Here is a 19,882-nt window from a genome sequence, read left to right as displayed (position 1 = left end):
AACCAATGCTGTCCACCGACAAGAGCACCTACAATGAGTACACAAGTGTCAGAACTGGACCTCGCAGTGATGGAAGAAGATCACCTGGTCTGATGAGTCTTTTCTCACATCAGGTGGACCTCAGGGTATGGCTACCCCACTTACCTGTGGGACCCTGGGGGCTTGCTTGTTTGAAATGACTCAACAACAGGACTCAACGGACCAGGAGACCTTCTCCAAGGTCCTTCCAAGGCTACTGACTTAGAATCAGGTCCAGCACATTGCCTTCAGATGATTCCAACAACATTAGAAGAGGTTTTGGAGGAGCCTGTCTTGTCTTATTAAAACCTCAGACATTTAGTTTGCTTTGCTCTTGCTTGGTAAAGTGGGTGTTATTACCAGAGTCAGATCCAAAGAGCCGTCTGAGGCCTTCAGAAAAAAGGTTGTAGATGCAGAACGATTCAGGGAAATGATTTAAAAAGATCTCAGAAATCAGCTGTTCCATTGTCTGCTAACCCGAGTGCAACAACTGCCAACATGGCCAGATTTGGCCATCCTACCAAGCTTAACAGAGCCTAGCAGACCACGAAATGCGTAAAGAAGTCTCCAACAATCCTAAAATGTCATCACAGGATCTACAGTTGGCTCTCGCCACAGCTGAAGTCAAAGCACTGCTTCTACCATCAGAAAGAAACACTTGATATTCATGGGAGGTGAGCAAGGAAGAAAAGAGAACACTTGGGGCAAGACCAGGACATGTTTGGCATAAACCAGGCCTAGCATTTGAGCACAAGAACCCATACCATATAACTGTGAAGCATAGAGGTGGAAATGTCATGGTTTGGGGCTGCTTTTCAGCAGTAGGGCCTGGAGAGCTCTCCAACATAGAATCCACTAGGAGTCAGATGACACTTGAGGAAAATATGAGACCATCTCACCGTCCAAAAACTACAGCTGAAAGATTTCTGCATGGAGGAGTGGGAAATACCTTCTCCCAGTTGATATCAGAGACTGGTAGATGATTAAAGGACATGTCTGACTGAAGTTATTTCAGCCAAGGGGGGAAAACCTAGCTATTAGGACATAGTGTGTCCTAACTTTGTCCTCACAAACAAATAAATTGCCATTAATTTTAAGACGTTTCTTCAATTTTATAAGTTCAGTTATATCACCTCCATCCCCCGACACTGTCCAAGTGAAGATCACATGTCCAGATGTTTAAATATATTAAAAAATGCAATGATTTTCATGGGGTATCCAAACTTTTTCACACAACTGTATCTGCACTGTATATTTTACACAACAACCTAGAGTCGAGATCGTTCTTACTCCGTCTCTTCTTCTCCATGCGGCGGAGTCTCTTCTCCTCTCTCCTCTTGGCCTCCTCCACCTCCTGGTGTTGCCGGCACTTGTGGAAGTTCTCCACCACCACGCCCACAAACATGTTCAGCACGAAGAAACTGACGATGAGGAGGAACGAGATGAAGTACAGCAGCATCCACGGGTTGTTGTTGATGACGGGCTAGAGGAGGAGGAGCCGAGGGAAGACAGAAAGAGAGGGGGAAGAGAAACAGAGGAGAGATTACTGCAGAATATTGGGCGGGCGAGCAGGCGTGGGGTTACATTTGAGGAAAGCAGTTGTCTGCACATACATACACACACACAGACACACACACAGACACACAAGAAAAAAAGCAGATGATGAAAGAAATTGGATGTGTTGCAGCGGAATAAACGCAGGCATCTGTTATTCCACTGGTTACCAGCACAGGGTTGGAGGGGAATGAAAAAAAAAACCTAATGGGAATCTAAATCAGCTCATTGTGAAACATGGGCGCGTTTAGCTCGGACCGCCACGCGCCTGCTTCGCTGCGTTTGGGAGGTGGTGTGATCACAGGAGCATGGCTGAGTGGTGGAGAATTACTTACACTGTTTAATGAGGTTTCGGAGCACTGATACGTTCCCCTCACCCTCACGCTGCTCCAATATTCTGTATTATTACGTTCCGCAGGTTCCTGATTTGCTCTCTCGCTATTGTGATGCACGGGTCGCTCATTCTGAACTGCAGTTTGCAGGAAAGTATGAAGAACAAAGCTCCTAAAGAAAGCACAGAATGCTAACTGGTTGCTAGGTGCATGCTAGGTAGTTGCTATGAAATCCCAGGTGGTTGCTAGGTGGTTACTATGGTGTTGCTAGGTGGTTGCAACTACTAATAGCTATAAAATTCCAGGTGTTTGCTATGGCGTTCTGTGGTGGTTGTTTTGGTGATTGCCATGATATTGCTAGTTGGTTACTAGGTAGTTGCTAGGTGGTTGCTATGGTGCTGCTTGGTGGAAATGTTCAGTTGCTAAAGGAAAACACAGAATGCTTATTGGCTGCTAGGTGGTTGCTAGGTGGTTGCTATGGTATTGCTAATTAGTTGCTAGGTGTTCGCTAGTGGTTGCCAAGCAATTGTGCTAGGTAGTTGTTATAGTGTTGCTAATTGGTTGCTATTAAATCTCAGGTAGTTGCTAGGTGGATGCTAAGAAATTCCAGATGTTGTCTAGGTAGTTGCTATGGTGTTGCATGGTGGAGATTTGTTTCTTTTTTTGAGATTTGAGACTGAGACAGTATTTTACCATGTAGCCTGTTAACAGTAGGCTTAGGTTGCTAAGCAACATCCTCAATGTTAATGCCATGAACAGTGCCGTGTTCAGAACATGCAGAATAGCTGCACAGCTTAAGAGGATCTCATGCGAGTGGTGCCGGCGCACAGGGGCAGTGGTGGCTCAGCGGTTAGAGCGTCTGGCTATCGATAACAAGGTTGTGGGTTCGATTCCTGGGCTTCCTGTTGGGCCCTTGAGCAAGGCCCTTTACCCTCTTTGCTCCCCGGGCACTGGAGTTGGCTACCCACCGCTCTGCTTGTGTGTGTAATCACTGGCCCTAGTTCACTAGTGTGTGTGTGTGTGTGTGTGTGTACTACCACAGATGGGTTAAATGCGGAGGACACATTTCGCTGTACAGTGACAAATACGTGCACCTTTACCTTTTATGTTGATGATGAGGAGAAGTCTGAATAGTGCCTTTCTGTAAAGCACAATACTAATGAAGGAGTCGAGATCCATTCCAGTCACAGCCTATTTTAGGGATACGCTATGTGTTGTGGGCAGGTAGAATTAAAGCTGATTGCTGCATCAGAAAAGCTAATCATTCTTGTACAGTATGTAGAGTATTTAATACTGTACAGATATACAGTATTAAAAAGATGATACAGCACAGTTTGCAGTGTCCTACTGTTTGCATAAATGCCACTCATTGAGGCTTAGTGTCTTTATACATAAAGAAAAACACTGCTTCTAACCGGTGGAAGTTTAATTATCGCCTTTTCATTGCTCTGAAATAAAGCCGGTGAAAAAAAGCTTAGAGCCATAAGGCTTCAGTATTTGTCCTTGTTTCTTTTTTCAAGCCTCTGAAACCATTCAAATGTGACGTTATTTAACCAGACAATTTTGTTATTTCAAGCTTATTACATGTAACAATCTCGCAGAGAGCAGCCCAATTGTTTCAGTTGAAATCAGTACAGAATTAAAGCAAACAAAGAGGCAATGGTGAAGTAAAGATTATTAGGGCTTTAGGCATGAAGGGCTGAAACCCTAATTGGAAAAGTTTTTTCTTTCATATTTTTTTAATATTTTTTTGGATTTGCGGCTACAATTTATCATTTACATAAAACATGGTCAATATGTAGCCACTACTCAATCAACCAACATACGTTAAAATGGCTCAAACTGCACTAGGCCTCAAGGGCCCAATTCGCAGTAGGTTCCACTGGCATAATTGCTGCATGTGGATACTGTACCTACTGGGCCCTCTGCAAGCTGTGCCAGCATATCATAAAAGCATGCCATCTATCTGCCTGGACGAAGACGCTGACACTATGGCCCGAAGATCGCGAGTCCGAATCCCGGGTCATGCTGCTATGCTGCTTCACCATCAGCAGCTGGAGTCAGAGAGAGCACAATTAGCCATGCTCTCCCCACATCACTCAGCATTGTGATGCTGTCCGGCACAGGCGTCTATTGGTGGTGTATCAGAGTCAGAGAGACCCAGGCATCTGCCCTGGAGGCAGCTTGGCCTCACCCTCCCAGTGTCAGGAGCATTGACAGCAAGGGATAAGGGGAGTCCTACTGAGGGAGGGGGGGGGGGGGGGGGTTGGGGTTAATTGGGTAAGTTAAATTGGAATAAATTTAATAAGATAAATAAAAAAAAAGATCTCCTCTGCAACCATGACTCTACCATGGTTAAGCGTCCCTATTTAATGAAACGGACATGATAGGATAATAGGATTTTGACCCAGGAGGCTTCTTCTTGTTTTTTGAGGGGGTTTTTTGTGGCCAGGTGTGTTTTTTGGGGGAATGCAGCGACAGGATTTGCGCTCAGAACTGGATGTTTACAGACTTGTAGTTTCTGTTGATGCCTTTGGATAATTTATGATACAAGGAAAACAAATGCTTTATTAATGGACTTCCCTGAGACATGGTCCACATACGTAGTCCTGGAGGCTGGAGTTTTGTTGTACGCTACTGAATACAGCCAAGTTGATGTATGTATGTATGTATATAACTGCATAACTACAGTTGTGGTCAGAAGTTTGCATACGCTCTTCATGGACGTGAGTGTCCTTGCAGCTCTGGGCCCTCAGTGATGTCCTTGAACTGCACTTTTTTTGGAGGCAGAATCTAGATTCCTGAGATTTACACAACTTGTGGCAAACGTAAATACAGGTTACTGGGAGAAGTGGCCACTTCGCCAAGATCCGGACGAAGACCCAAATGGTCTTCCTTGTCTTGGTCTTAGTCTTAGCTTTCTTATTTGGGCCTCAGACCCAGATATATGGAAAACAGCTTTGTCACAATGTCAGTTGTTAAAAGCTCTATATAAATAAACCCGAACTTGACTCTGAACCCTCAGATGAGAGGAAGGTGGATGGTCAGGAACAGGGTGGACGAACATACTAATAGGAACATCGAGAAGCGTTGAATTTGACGAGCCGGCGAATTTGTAACATGCTTGTGTTACTGCTGGCGATGACCAAGTGTAGGGTTTAAAAAAGGACAAACTGTACCTGTTGGTCCACTCCCACCGCATCTAGGCCATGGTACATTATGTTAACCCAGCCATCCTTTGAAGCCAATACAAAGAGGGACATCAGAGCCTACATTGGAAAGAACACACACAGAGGCATTACGACATGGCTGCTGCAAAAAACAACAATGCACTGAATTCATTTGTATCAAATGTGTGTGTTATTTCCATATGAATAAAATCTACACCAAATGCCAGTCTGGCATAACTTGCCATATTAATAACTGTTATTAATTCATAGTTTCCTGCAGGCAGACTCAGGAAGATCTTTAGAAACAACAAGAAATAACTGTTCTGCAGTAATATATTTATAATTTAGCCATCAATAACAATTCATATTAACATAGTCTGCAAGACCGGGTCACTAATTATCAAATATAAGGCATTCTGGATATTGAATGTGTTTAAAGTGGCACAAATGAGCATTAAGCAAAACATTAAGACCACTCACAGGTTAAGTGAATTACCTTGATTTTCCTATAACAGCAGAGCATGTGAAGGTCTAGTAGGTACATTAATAGGTAACAGAACAGTCGATTCTCATAGCCGAAATGGTCAGGCATGAAGATCTGAGCCATTTTGACAAGCGTCAAATTGTTAAAGTCTAAACTATGGGGGCTGGAGCTCCTGGTCAACTATCAACAGTGGTCCAAAAAAGTGACAACAGGGTGTGGGGCATCCAAGACCTATCGCTATCCCATCTATGCAGAGCTAACAGAAGGGCTACTATGGAACAAGTCCCATAACCATGTTTTGGGACTATACCTTCAGACCAGTCAGACCAGTGCCTACGCCAACCTGATCTACCATCAAATGTGCCGACAATGGGCATACAAGCATCTGGACTGGACCTTGAAGCAACGGAAGAATGATCACCTGTCTAATGCGTTGTTGGTTGAAGTATCGACAAAACAGTTTTGACATCTAGGTACGGACTCTGCAAGACCTCTAAAGGAGTCCTGTGGTGTCTAGCACCAAGACACTGGCAGTTGTTCCAGTCCATCCCATCATCTGCAGAATTTGTAGGCAACACCTTGGACTCTTCATGATGATCCTCAAGCCATTCCCAGTGGAAAGGCCACATAACCTACTATAAGAGGTCACTGTCATTGAGGAATACCAATTACCATGGACTGCAATAATGTTCAAGTAGGTGGCATATGTCAAAATGTGAGTTTCCCCACTGGAACACTTCCTAGAGCATCACATTCCCTCCACCACCTTGTCTTCTTTCCAGAGTGCATCCTGGTGCCATCACTTCTCCTGGTAAACAGTGCCCATGTATCAGGCAGTCCATGTGATGTAAAAGACTCACATGTTCATTGTAGGCAATGGCAATAGTGGACAGGGGTTAGCATGGGCACTCCGACTGGTCTTATACTTGTCCCAAAGTAGCCCTTGCGTTGGTTTGGCCCAGATGGATAGCCTTCATTATCCTTGCGCACTGATGAGCCTTGAATGCCCAACACCCTGCCTAAGGTTCAAGGTTTCATGTCCTTCCTGGACCGCTGTCTATTGGTGACCAGGAGCACCCAACAAACTTGGCCATTTTGGAGATGTTCCAATCCCTAACAGTCATTCGTGTCTTCACACTTGACCATTTCTCCTGCATCGAACACGTCAAGTATGGGACCTGAATGTCCAGCTACTGGTCTTACAGATACAACAACTTTCAAGTTTCCCAGCAGAACGTTGCCCAAAGCATCACAATCCCTCACTCCCTGAGCTTGAGTCTTCTTCCTTTCTACCCGAAACACTGCAAGGCCATAAATGACAGCAGCTTCAGTCTCCCTGAATCCCATATCAGCGAGATTCATTGATGCTACCTGAAAGGCAAGCTGTGGCATAAGCGTACAATAACAAACCAACCTGGCCCAGATTGTCAAAGTTGTACTTGTGATGGACCCATTTGTAGTTGGCGAGCAGGCAGTCAGACTTGTTGGTGATGTTTTTGACGTCCAGGCCCAGGCAGTAGAAGAACTTGCCTTTGAAAAGCTGCCGAGGTGAAGCAAACGCACATCTGCGTGTCACTCACAATCACTCGTCACATTTCTTTCACCCAACTAACAACAGGGAAACAGGCTAGCGGCGAAAATAAAGGTGGAGATGAAGAGAGATAGGAAAAAGAAATGCAGGAGATGAAGAGTCATGATAAGTAAAAGAGGAATAAAAGAGGGAGAGAAGCGAATGCGCTACACCGGAGATGAGCGGGCGGAATTTGTGATGGGAGTAATAAAGAGAATGGTCTGAGAGAAGGAGAGTCGGCAGCGTACCTGGACCCCGAGGATGCCGAAGATGATGAAGAAAGCGCAGCAGATCAGCACAATGTTGCCGATGGGCTTCAGAGAGGTGATCAGAGTCTCCACCACCAACTTCAGGCCCGGAGCCCGACTGATAACCCTGGAAGGGAACCAAGGACAGTTATTCACAGCTCACGGGGAGCCTGACCTAAGCACTGAAACTGCGATTGCCCTTCATATTGCTGCTAAAATCCACTGTATATAATACGGTGGCATGCAAAAGTTTAGACACCCTTGGTCAAAGGAGTCTGCTTAGTGCTCCTGAAGGTCTTTCAGTCAAACAGGGGATTCAATTTGCCTTTCTGGTGATCCTACAAACAGTTATATTGGAAAGTTTTCTGGGTCTTCCAGAGCTCAGCTTGACCTCTACTGTTCCTGTAACCGGACCGGGTATTGTTATTTTAAGAGTGCTAGGCAGCTGCTTAGAGGAGCCTGTGGCTGCTGATTATTGTCTTTACAATTTGAATCACATTTTTCCCAATGATAACTATGAACAAGCCATACCCCAGTGAGCTAATTAAGGTCTGAGGCCATGGTAAAAGTTATCTAAGAGCTCAAATCTCTTGGAGTGTCCGAATGTCTGCAGGGTGTGCTCATTTCCTTTATTTTCTCAATATAAAAACACCACCCTATCCTATGCGCCTTATTTAAACAGCAAATGTAAACAGCAGATGTAAGCAAATGAACACCAAAACAGAGTTCAGACGTCCATATATTTCAATAACTACACCCAAACTCTTCTCATTACCTGAGGGGGCGCAATGTGCGCAGAAGCCTGAGGACCCTGAGCACCCCCAGGATCTTAGCGCCACCTGCCATTGACACCACAATGTCAATCAGTGAGACGAACACCAGGAAGCCATCCAGAATGTTCCAGCTGCTCCGCAAATACGCCTGCTCTCCAATGTATAAACCCATAGAAACCACCTGGAAAGGGACAAAGAGAGAGAGAGTCAGTGGAAGCGAGACAATCTGTAAGCTATGCGCTTCTTATGTATATTCATACAGCAGATTATTTGCTACTACAGAAAAGGGAAGGTGTTTGTTAGAGACATGATTGAAAAGGTTGATGATCTGTAGCGGTAACCAGTGCTTTTCCATTGGTCGATTTTGGTTATTCCTGTTGGGGTACCAAGTGTGAAGATATGGGATGTATATGTGGATCCTGATTTGGTAGGGATAAAGTAGTCCAATCGAGTCAACCAAAATTGGGGATCAGCAGATATATTTGGGGGGCTATTTTAGGCCTGATCCAGTTATGATCCTTTGTTTTTACCACTGTGCTCTAGCAGAGCACCCTCTAAAATCCTCTAGACATTTTACAATATTATTATTATATAATAATAAGAAGCACATTGTTATTTATATAATGTAATAATAATAATAAAAAAATTTTAAGCCAAGATTCTGGAGGAACGTTCTCAGAAGGTAACAGATCAGCTTAGAGTCTGCAGTGTGCAACTTTACCACTGTAATCTGTGGTTCTAGAGCTTTGACTGCATTTGAGCTGCTGTTCCTCCAGATGTTCACAGCCTTTCTAAAAAGAAAGTTCTTAAACAAGCCAAAGACATAAGGTCTCTTCCTGAACAGCTCGGACGAAAAGGAAAGTAGAAAGTTAACAGAATGTCTGGCCTGTGGCCCTTACATTCTTCTGTATCATGTTTGATACACTTTTGACATAAGGATCACAAAGCATCCAGGTCCATGATGCTCCCTCCACCATGCTTCACAGTTGGGATGGGATTCTTTAAGGATCTTTTTTCTCAAGTTCCATTTTTTTCTCATCTGTCCATAAAACATTTTTCCAGAAGGACTGTGAAACATCCATGTGGTCTTAGGCAAACTTGAGACTGGTCACCGTGTCCTTTAATGAACACCCGATAGTGGACGAATGAACAAAGATTTTAGCAGTTTGTAGTCTTATGTACGTAGATCTTTTGGTTCTTTAAGGATTGCTCATTGTGCTGTCAGGATTCCACTCTCATGGAGAGCAGCAACAGACCTGAATTCCGTCCAATTGACTATTTGTTGAACCATGAAAAGATGTAAACCAGGTCTTTAGAAATAATTTTGCAGCCATTTCCACATTCATGCATCTCTAAAACATATTTTCAGAGGTCCTGTAACAGCTGTTTGCATTGAGGCCAGGTTCACACTACCCAATCTGTCTTGAAAATAACACATTTGTCAGTAAGCAGGCCTTTTGTGCCAATTTTTAATTGGCAAAGCACCCACAACCCCCCCACACTTCCAATCCCATCTCCTTGATTGAGACACTTTTAGTCCATTAGCTCTTGGGGTAGTCATTAACAATTCCAGGAGGTCCACTTACTTTTTCTAGCCTGCACTGTGGATGTTTTCTCAATGTGCGCAGTACGACACCTGGAGAGTATGACTGTTTGTGTGTTATCAGTCCAGTTAGATTGTGCTTATCTATAATTGTGACTTAGGAAAAGATCAGACCACGTTTTATTAGCAATCCATTGGAAAATCCAGGGAATTCCAATGGGTTCACGTACGTTTCCTTATATAAATGTATTAAATGTATTAAATGTAATTATTATGCAGCAAATTAATGATGTAGTTCCCATGCACATGCTACATGACATCCACAGACCGCTAATCGCTAATCAGCACGTAATTTGAGTAATTGCAACCATCTCCCTACAAGACAAGATGATTTACACCCGAGTGCATGTCAGCTGGATGGTACAATGTCATTACTTAGGCAAATCACAGATAGCATCAGGAGTGATGAATAAATCATGGCTACACCAGGACAGGCAAACAATTTGCCCGCTCAGGACGAGGCGAGCCAACGTCGGAAGGTGAGTGAGTAATCTGAGAAGGAGTGGTATTACACTTGTGTGTGTGTGTGTGTGTGTGTGTGTGTGTCCATGTAAGGTCTGACAGGTCCGTCCCTCGTCTGGCCCGCTGCTTAATAATTGATTGGTTGCATAATGGGTGGCCTACATGTGCCAAAGCGCCCACAGCTGAATGGATCGGGCCTGCCGGAGACGCTGACTGCGCCTCTGAGAGGACGCTGCCTCTAATTAATATCATTGCTTAATTGCTCATCATGAGAAAGATGGAGAGAGCCAATAGCCCCCCTCTTAGACCGGAGAGAGGGAATGTGAGAATGAAACACTGAAGAGGAGATTCCCCACCTTCCGGCTGGCTTTGTTATTTTGGCTGTAGAAAACCGAGCCATTGTTTCCTATACAATTAAACAGGCCGGGCCTACCGCCCAACTCAGCTGCTGCCCAGCTTGGATGCCATGCAGACAATGTCTCATGCCCTTATTCATCAAAGGTGCGTACATATATTTACATGTAATTATTTCAAGGTGCCAAAGAATGCAGTTATGCATTTATTCATATTTTACGTTGTTGTTTGATCTTGAACTTTTGGGTTGGGGTGAAAAACATTCAAACCTGCTTTTACAAGCCAGTGTACCACCCTGTTATTTTGCCTCTAAACAAAATCCACATATTATAGCATAGCTTTAACACCGTCACGAAAATACTGTTATTCATCCCAAGTCTTATTGGATGGGGCTGCTGTCCTTTCGGCATTATGTGCGCAGTTAGCAAGCTGAGGAGATTGCAGCCAGTTAGCTTTTAGCCTTTCCCCCCAGTCGCTTCCTCAGAACAAATAAGCTGGTGCTTTCCTTCCTGATGAGTTTAGGTCCAGTTTGGCTCATCTGAGGTTTGAGCCCAGTTTGATTTTGTATAAAATCGTATTAAAAAAAAGCCAGCTTTAGCCAGTGTTAGCTTTTAGCCTAGCGCGGATCTACCGATTTGCCTTCGATTTGGCTTCCGCTTCATCGTTTGCGAGGTTTAAGCTCCTCTTCTGTGAAATCTGACACCAGAAAAGCCACGGTTACAAGGCCTGGTTCCTGTAGCAACCTGTCTTCCCATAACTAGAAGAGTCGCAATGCCCAGAAAGGCGATGAGCTGCTCTCCAGCATTAACACCACCGTATTCTCCTGAAGTCATCGTCATGTTTTACCGTCTCTCTAGCTTTGACTAGGGCTTACTTTAGCAGGGTCTTCTCTAGTGGGCTGGTTTAATGTCAATTTGGGGGGTGGGGGTGGGGGGGGGGCGTGAAGATAACAAGCTATGACTGTTATACTCAGGCTTCTGTTTCTGGTTAGGCCGGATTTCGAAATCTTTGAGAGCAGAACACAACAGTGTTCGAGGCTCACGGTTTGTCACTTCCATCTACCGAACTCTCATTATCCAACATGGCAAAGAAAATGTTTTGGCCCCCCTTAAAATGTGTGTTCTGGGAATGGTCTGCACGGCTTCGGGCCATTCTGCAGTGTAAAGCCTGTCTGTGAGCTAGTGGACAAATATCTCCACTCTAAACCGCATTCATATAAGCAGATTATCTGTGATTGAGTCTTCCAAGACTGTTCGCCGGAGATAACCCCTGTTCCTAATAACTCCAAATGTTTCAAGCACAGTTTGATGGCTCATGAGAGTGAAACAAATATGATTTCAAAGCAGTGCCAATGAGTCTAACGCTTGTAGTGCTGACACAGAACGGGCAATAACAACATCGATTTTATGACTGAAGGCTTGGCTGCACAGTATAAAAAAAAAAACTAACAAAAAAAAAGCGTCAGGGACCTTGCCAAGGCTGTTTACAGTGACGACGGTACTTTAATGACAGTGTTAAAATCAACAGCATCATCATCATGACACGTGCTGGGAGCGCGTGAAAAAAAAAATCATAAATATTACATTTACCTTTAGTGTCATCTCACCCACGAAGATGGCAGTGAAGATGTAATTAGAGATGGTGAGGAAGAGCCTCTCCTACACAGAGAGAGAAAAAGAGAGAGAGAGAGAGAGAGAGAGAGAGAGACATTCACTATTCACTGCATTGGAAACTCCTACCCTCTGCTTACACTACCTGACTAACTGTCTGCTTTATGAGCTGGGCCTACCTTACTGACCTGAATATACTGGACCATACCGAGCAAATGGACCAATCCCAGTTGTTGAGGTGGTAGTTACATGTCTGGGGAGGTGCACGTCAGGCTACAGCATTTGCATTTATGCCATTTAGCAGGTGCTCTTATCCAAAGTGACTTCAGAAAATACCCTTAGTTAGTTTGTATGGACTAGGACCCAAAAGATCCCTCTAAGCTTAGATGCTACTAAATACAGAGGTCAGTATGGAGACCACAATACTCAACACTACACTACACCCAAGTACTCTTGGAAGAGGAGGGTCTTCAGTCTGGGTTTGTAGACAGCGAGTCTGCTGTTCGGACACCCACTTCGGTGCCAGGACAGAAAAAAGCCTGGACGCTTATCTTTCATGGATCTTAAAGGATGGCGGGTCGAGCCGAGCCGTACTTGAAGCTGGAAGGGCTCTTGGTGCGGATCAGCTTTTGACCATTGCCATCTAGTACAGAGGGGCTGGCTGGTCCAGTCTTGGCTTTGTAGGCAAGCATCAGGGCAGCAGCTACAGGAAGCCAGTGAAGAGAGAACGCAGCGGAGGAGTAACATGGCATTCTGGATCAAGTGCAACGCAAAGTATGAGACGCAGAACTGACGAGGAACATAATCGGCCTTAACATGTTAGCCTGAGGCTAAAACATTAGCTCTACAATTCATGTTGTGACTAGTAACACTAATCTTATTGATGTCTAACTAGAATTTTTACTAGGCAGAATTACAGTGTGGTAATTCCTGCAGTAAAGGGTTAAGCAGGCTGTTAGCAGATAGTGGAGATCTTTCCACTATCTATGAACCAGAGAACCCAGACAATATGTGGCTCGGTTAGGAGTGGTCCACAACCCAGAAGTGTCCAGCCAAGAGCTGCTCTGTGCTCGGAGACTGACCATTCATGAAGGGCTAAAGGACGGATAACACATCTAGTGCCTCAACAGATGGGCTACAGTCTGTAGCTGTGCACCAGCATGGTGGAGCGGCCAACTATTGCTGCAGTGGCTTCGGGATGTATGTTAAAATGGAAATGTGTGCTTTCCCAGTTTGGCGCAAATATTGTTTCTGCATATTTATGTGTGTTTGCTTTAAAGAGTTTTAGAAGGAGAGAGAGAGAAAGTGGATGCATAACCAATAAGCTGTTGCTGTAACACACTGCTCCGCTATTGTTACCAGCTACTGAAACCCAGTACAGATGTAGGAATTTATCAGAAGTGGTCCAGCTTACCAAACTGCCCTGGAGGATTTTGGGTCTCTCCAGAGCCACAGTGATGCAGTTCGAGAAGATGAAAGCAAGCACGACGTAGTCAAACAGCTTATGAGCTATGATAGACTGGCACAGCTGCCTGAACCTAAAAAAGAGATAGAGATCAATGGGAGAAATATGATTAAGGTCAGCTGTCCTTTTTTTTACCTTGTTGACCATTCATAGTAAGCATGCTTCATCATATCATCTCATTAAAATGAACTTTGACCTTCTGATTATGTCACAGCGCACCAGTGGGTAAATAAATATAGCATGACCCAATGCCATCAGAGCTCCCGAGTGGCCCTACTGTCTAAGTGCTGAAGCTACTATCAAGAGTTTGTTCATTGGTAAGGCCACAACAATCCGTGGCCGGTCCTGGAACCACCGTGACCGTTCCATGTCTTGCCTCACTCTCTCTGGGTGGGCAGAATAGCCCTCTACACCCATGTCTAGAGGTTTGGTGGTGATCATCCAACATCCCGAACTTCCTAATGCTCTTGTTGCTGAATGCAATTAATAATTCTCACAGCAATGCTTCAAAATGTGGTACAAAGCCTTCTTCCATGGACAGTAGAGACTGATACTCCAACAAAAACAAGCTAAACTCTTTTAAATACCCTTGATTCAGAAGAAACAATCAATTAGCAGGTGTCCAGATACTTTTGTCCATACCACCCTGTGGTAAACAGTGTTCCAAACTTGGTGCATTTCATTCCGTGTAAATGTTTGTCCTCCAAAGGTCACTGGATCCTCGGAATTGGGAGTGTGGAGGTGTCATATGAACAGCTAATACTACATCCAAGCTACATCCAAGCAAGCTAGCACTCTCACTAAAATAGCATGAAAGAAACTAGCATATAACAACGTTAGCTATTTAAATGACACAAAACCATGTAACCACCACACATGATAATGCTTGCTGGTTTGCTGGTGGTATTTTGTTGAGTTTGCTTGTCATGTAATGTCAGTTCAATGCGCAACAGCGTTAGCTAGCATGTAGCACAGTTCCAGTCCTTGAAATCTTGATCTTGAAAAAGATCCAGTGGCATTTGGGGCAAATAATATGGGACAAAACTTTTGAATATATTTTTTGCACCATATTTTCAAAAGCATTCACAGAGCGTTCGTTATACCGGCACAATGCTAACTGCAGGATGACGATACGACTACAGGGAGCCTATTTTGGGGTGCTGGGAAAATGATTTTCGCAGATTTTCGCTGAACTATGACTTGTATGTTAGCCTACAGTTCTGTTCTACACTACTGTCATAACAAATCAGATTTCCAGAGGCCCCGAAATAGAACCCTGTGGGACTCCAAAAGATGCTAAAATGCTAAATCAAACTCCAAATAATTCACAGTGCTTTCAGCTCAGCATTGGGATCCACAACTAAGTATTACCTAGGGCTAAACCTAGGGCTCAACTGGGTGGGCAACACACACTATATATTTAAGGCATTTCCTCACTGGTCGACCTAAAAGCTTGTGCAAAAACAACAACAACAAAAAAAAAACAGCAGGCCGACACACAGAGGGGGGGAATTACTGGCTACTATCTCACTGACACCGATCAATATCCTAATCAAACCAGTCTCTAAAGAACTGGCACACCATCACGACTATTGATCTGCTGTTGGTGTGTGTGTGTATGTGTGGACGGCGGACGGCCGTATACCTGCAGCACAGTCTGGGCTCTAAAAAAAGAAGCTATCTAGAGTGTCACAGTCGAGCTGAATGCCTTAACTTAGCCAAGACAGTCTGTCTGGATCCTGGAAGAGTTTATTGAGTGTGTATAAATAGCCTCCCTTATTGCGAGCAATATGTTCGATACTTAGCAAAAACCAGTGCATGTGAGAAATTTCTACTGTATCTGAGTGGTCAGTCGCTTGGCGTATTGCAGCGTATTGCGTAAAATCACTAACACCAGAATGAACAACACCACCACGTCCAACCTTGAGGCGGCCAGGCTACACCACCAGAAGACGACGGCGTCTGGCAAATAAGGCCGCTGTTTTCATTAGCAGTCGCCAGGGCAGTGGTGGCCCAGTGGTGGCTTCAAGGACACCGGGCTATTGACCATGATGACAGGCTTGGCAAGCTGCCAAGGGCTCATTTTTTCTTTACCATCCCCTGACTGCTATGTTCTCGACTGCTATCTGGATATGTCAATCCGGATGAATGTATTGCAAGGATAGGGAGGTCAGACTGACTTGTTCTGAGGGGAGAAGAGGAAGACGGACCAGTCCTCCCGGGTCTCGCACCAGTCCGGCCGGTACACCTCGACCATCTTCTGGATCCGAAAGCACAAACTCTGCACAGAAGATTAAAAAAAAGACTGCACATTACTCTCTGTGACATTGCAATCATCTCAAGAGCTCTATTTCACACATACATTTTATGGACAAAAGTATTGGGACACCGACACGTTACACCAAAGGAGCTTTTTGGACCACTCTTTCTAAACCCACAGGCATTAATAGCTGGAACCGGTTCCCCCTTTGGAGCTCTGCAGTAATGAAGGCAGCAGAACGGCGACTGTTTATGCACTATGCGTTGAGCTCAGCAAGCTAGGACCCCGCAGTGTAACTTTACGTGAACTTTACGAGTTGCTGTGTAGTTCCTATACGCTTCCACTGTTCAACAATACCACTCAGAGTTGATGGTGGAAGATCTAGGAGGGGAAAAAATTCGCCATCTGATTTAGATAGTTATCGTGTCTAGTATGTCTAGGAGCATGAACTACCGGGGTAACAAGAATGCACCTTTATGCTTGCGTACCTTGCAGAGGCTCTGTTCCTGCTCTGGCCTAACTAATCAATATTTCTGCTGGCTGTGCTATTACCCTGCTTTTCAGCAACTTGTTCATCTCCAGGCCTATGCATTTGGGAAGAACGTGGATTTGCATTTGCTGTAAACAAAGGCTTGGATTAATTCCGGGGTAATTAGAGAAAGCGGAAATGCTCGGGCTTGTACTTGAGTAGCGGGCCAGTTATGAAACAATGCTATCGTATCATTCTCGTCCCGCTAGAGACAACATAATGTTGTTCTTAATTGCTTACAAAACAAGCAAGTGGCTGGAAATTAAAATGTGCGAGCCCACTGCCATCTGTTAGCGCCTTTCCTCGTTGCTGCCATTAATTGGGTAGTTTCATTGTTTGGTTTCATTGTACATTGTGTGTAAATTGATGGCGGTTTAGGAGCATCCCTCAAGAGAAGAAAAGGAGGTCCCACTCAGATGTTTCAGTGTTTCGTGAGTCCCCCCCCCCTCTTCCTTTACCTTTCCACCTACTCTACATACAGTCTAGTCTCTGCTGAGGACTCAGCTCCAAACCTCTAAAGATTAGCCTTAGAAGTTCAGCCCCAACACTGAGTTTGAGGTCTGGAGGTGGTCAGTGCATTGTTCCTAGAACACCAGCAGCCTTCAGCAGCTGCAATGACCTGTCCAATACTGTCTATGACTCCACAATTAAAAAACGTAGCCCATCTGTTCCAGGATATCATTCACTACTGGTCAGTTTCCGACCACAGGAACACTGGTGATATGATTTGGGTGTTGGATCCCATCTCAGCACAGCAGCGATACTGATCTAGTAGTGCTCCACTATCCAAGACCATCCTGCAAGAGCTGCTTAAGCTAAGAAACTGACCACTGATGAAAAAAGGCCTCGAAGACCTTATGTGCATACGATAACAAATGGGCTACAGTCTCTAACCAACAGCTAGCCACAAGGGAGGGGTTTCCATTAAAGTGGCCGGTTAGGGGATGCAAAAACTCACGTAATCGATTTCATCCTCTAGGTCCTCTCTGTCTTTGCGTGTGTTGACCTGCGGGTAGACGTCGCTCAGGATGTGCTGCTGGACAGACGGCGTTTTCCCATTGCAGTCCTGATGCTCCCCAGCATTCCCCAACACCCCTGAGAAGCTTTTCTTGCGCTGCCGGGGGTGCAGGGGGGGCCCCGGCACCTGTAATAGTTCGGGCAGCTCCAGCGAAAGGGCACGACGGTCCCTACGCGGGACAAAGTGTCTGGACAGAAGTGTCGGAGGCAGGTGAGCAGGAGGGGGCGTCAAGAGGGACTCCTGTTCGTGGCCGTGGGGTCCCCGGACCCTGAGGCTGCCCCCTCCTCCCACTGCCAGGCTTCTGGAGGGCCGGACCAGGCTGTTCCAGCTGGACCTACGACTCCACGGGCCTTGCGGGGCGGGACGACCCCAGTTGTAGTACAGGGAGCCCCGGCCTGGACACTAGGACAACACAGGGAAGACACTGATTAGAAACTGTCCACCAGCAAAGCATCCGGGTTCCATAGTTAATTATAAGGCACGTTTTGTCGCTGATGCCCAATACGTTGAGCCAACAGCAGCTTCAACTGTGGTTGTGGTTTTACCTAGTGTCCTTTCTCGTCCATTCGTTCACTGCTAATGAACCAATACTCAAACCTTTTTCCCCGGTTCTCTCGCCACTGTATTTCGCAGTTTGATTACCATTGTTTCGCAGTACGTTTGCCATTCCCCTTAGGCATCAACAGCCTGTGGGGCACCACTGTTATGCCACTGACAGGGTATGCTGCACAAATGAACAAGCGAGCACACCAGTCAGTTGTTGCAGAGTGCAAAACGATCACCAAAGGCAAAAGACTTGACGTGATTTGACCGATGTCCAAAGTACATGATAATAGGGTACCGGGCAAAGGGTGGTAACATCTCGGGAACAAGAAACGTGAACTTTACAGGATGTCTTAGAGATGTCTTAGGTGTGAAGATGTACCGAGAACAGACTTCTCATACACTGAGTGCCTCCCAACGGCATAACAGGGGTGTCTCATTGGCCATTGATGCCACAGAATGAACTACTACTCCAACGAGTGGTACAGAGTGGTACAATCGACACTGGGGACCACTGTGAACCTCTATAATTAACCTTCCATCACCTACTACAGGCCATGCTCGCTAGTGTCAGCGGTATGTCAGCGGTGTCATCTATGCCAGAGGTGGTTATTTCCACTATTGGTTAGGTGGTCATAATATTTGGATGTGACTATGATTATATATGACTAAATAACTACTGTGAACAAGTTTCTAGCAGCAATGTAAACGATGTGGCTACGTGGATGAGAAACTGATGTGTGGACCCACATTTGAACCAATTGCTGTTGTAAGGTTAAAGAGCTTCCTCAGCGAAACGTCAGGCTTTATTAATTATTGTACTTTTTAAAACATAATAAGTTGCTTTCTGCTTTTCGAGTGCCCGCTCAACAGCCTTCTGTGCGAATGCTAATGCTGTGCTCGGTTGATGGCTAGTTATAGCCTTCTAAGTGCTACGTAAGTGTCCTATTAATGGTGCGCTAAATGCTAATACATGCAGGGCTGATGGCTAATTATTGGGTTCTTTTGTGCTGGTTTAAGCAATTTGCGGCACTGAAGTGCTGCGAGATACCCTCCTTGTTCTCAGAGAGGGCAGCCATTTGTTCCACTGTGTATCAGCACTCACCAGCGCTCTCTGCTCCAGATTAGCCCTCCCCAGGGAGCTAACACTGCTCTTGCGTGAGCCCAGAGCGAAGGTTAGCCTTTCTGCGGGGTACACACCCAGGGCATTGGGCGCAAGAGCCAGGTCCAGGTGTCCGTTAGGGGTGAGGGTGCAGATTTTGGGATCTAGGTGAGAAGGAAGGAAAAAGTTATGTCCATGCTAGTTAGTGTTAGCTCATGCATTCCCTTCCCCTCGTGGCCAAGCATGTGCCTTGTTTCTTCTTTGGACAATTTAGGGCATCATGCAAATGTTTAGGCACCCCAAAGATTTGAGTTTCTCGGACCCTAATTAGCTTGTCAGGGCTATGAATTGTATTAGTTAATAAATACACTACACATGCCATAAGTCATGAGATTGGGGGCATTGCTAGTGATAGGGGGAGTTCACATGAACAGTGATTGGGTAATTGGCCTTCCAAAAGGTCCTAAACACACCAGAAAATCCACTGGACTACCTTTACAAGGCGTTAGCTCACAGGTCCCAACACTCCCCCAACCAAAACGTCACTGAAAATGTATGGATAGACTCAAAAGAGGGGTGCGAATACAAGGCCCAAGACTGTTAAAGAACTAGAGGCCTTTTCCAAGGCTAAAATCCTTCAAATAATTACTGAAAGACTAGCTGTGATATTTGCTGTGATAATTAGCTTGTCAGGGATATAAATTGTATTAGTTGATAAATACACTACACAAGCCATGAGTCATGAGATGGTGTATAAATTGAGCATGATGTGTTACCTCAGGGGATG

The 19,882-nt window shown here is 45.1% G+C and overlaps 1 protein-coding gene across 2 annotated transcripts in view; it reads right to left on the bottom strand.

The window, feature by feature from the left end:
* The window catches only part of cacna1ia (calcium voltage-gated channel subunit alpha1 Ia), a 129,353-nt gene that overhangs the window by 41,735 nt on the left and 67,736 nt on the right, over positions 1-19,882 (bottom strand). For both annotated transcript variants that reach the window (XM_072692921.1, XM_072692923.1), the window contains exons 14-23: positions 19,099-19,259; positions 17,391-17,852; positions 15,824-15,924; positions 13,593-13,716; positions 12,158-12,226; positions 8,152-8,330; positions 7,377-7,503; positions 6,973-7,098; positions 5,084-5,173; positions 1,309-1,501 (exon numbers count right to left, since the gene is read on the bottom strand). In XM_072692921.1, coding sequence (XP_072549022.1) covers positions 1,309-1,501; positions 5,084-5,173; positions 6,973-7,098; positions 7,377-7,503; positions 8,152-8,330; positions 12,158-12,226; positions 13,593-13,716; positions 15,824-15,924; positions 17,391-17,852; positions 19,099-19,259 — 1,632 coding nt within the window. The remainder of the gene's footprint in view (positions 1-1,308; positions 1,502-5,083; positions 5,174-6,972; positions 7,099-7,376; positions 7,504-8,151; positions 8,331-12,157; positions 12,227-13,592; positions 13,717-15,823; positions 15,925-17,390; positions 17,853-19,098; positions 19,260-19,882) is intronic.

Source organism: Salminus brasiliensis, chromosome 12, assembly GCF_030463535.1.
Source record: "Salminus brasiliensis chromosome 12, fSalBra1.hap2, whole genome shotgun sequence".
Classification (NCBI taxonomy): domain Eukaryota; kingdom Metazoa; phylum Chordata; class Actinopteri; order Characiformes; family Bryconidae; genus Salminus; species Salminus brasiliensis.
The sequence above is the reverse complement of the archived record's forward strand: the minus strand, read 5'-3'. Positions and strand labels throughout refer to the sequence as shown.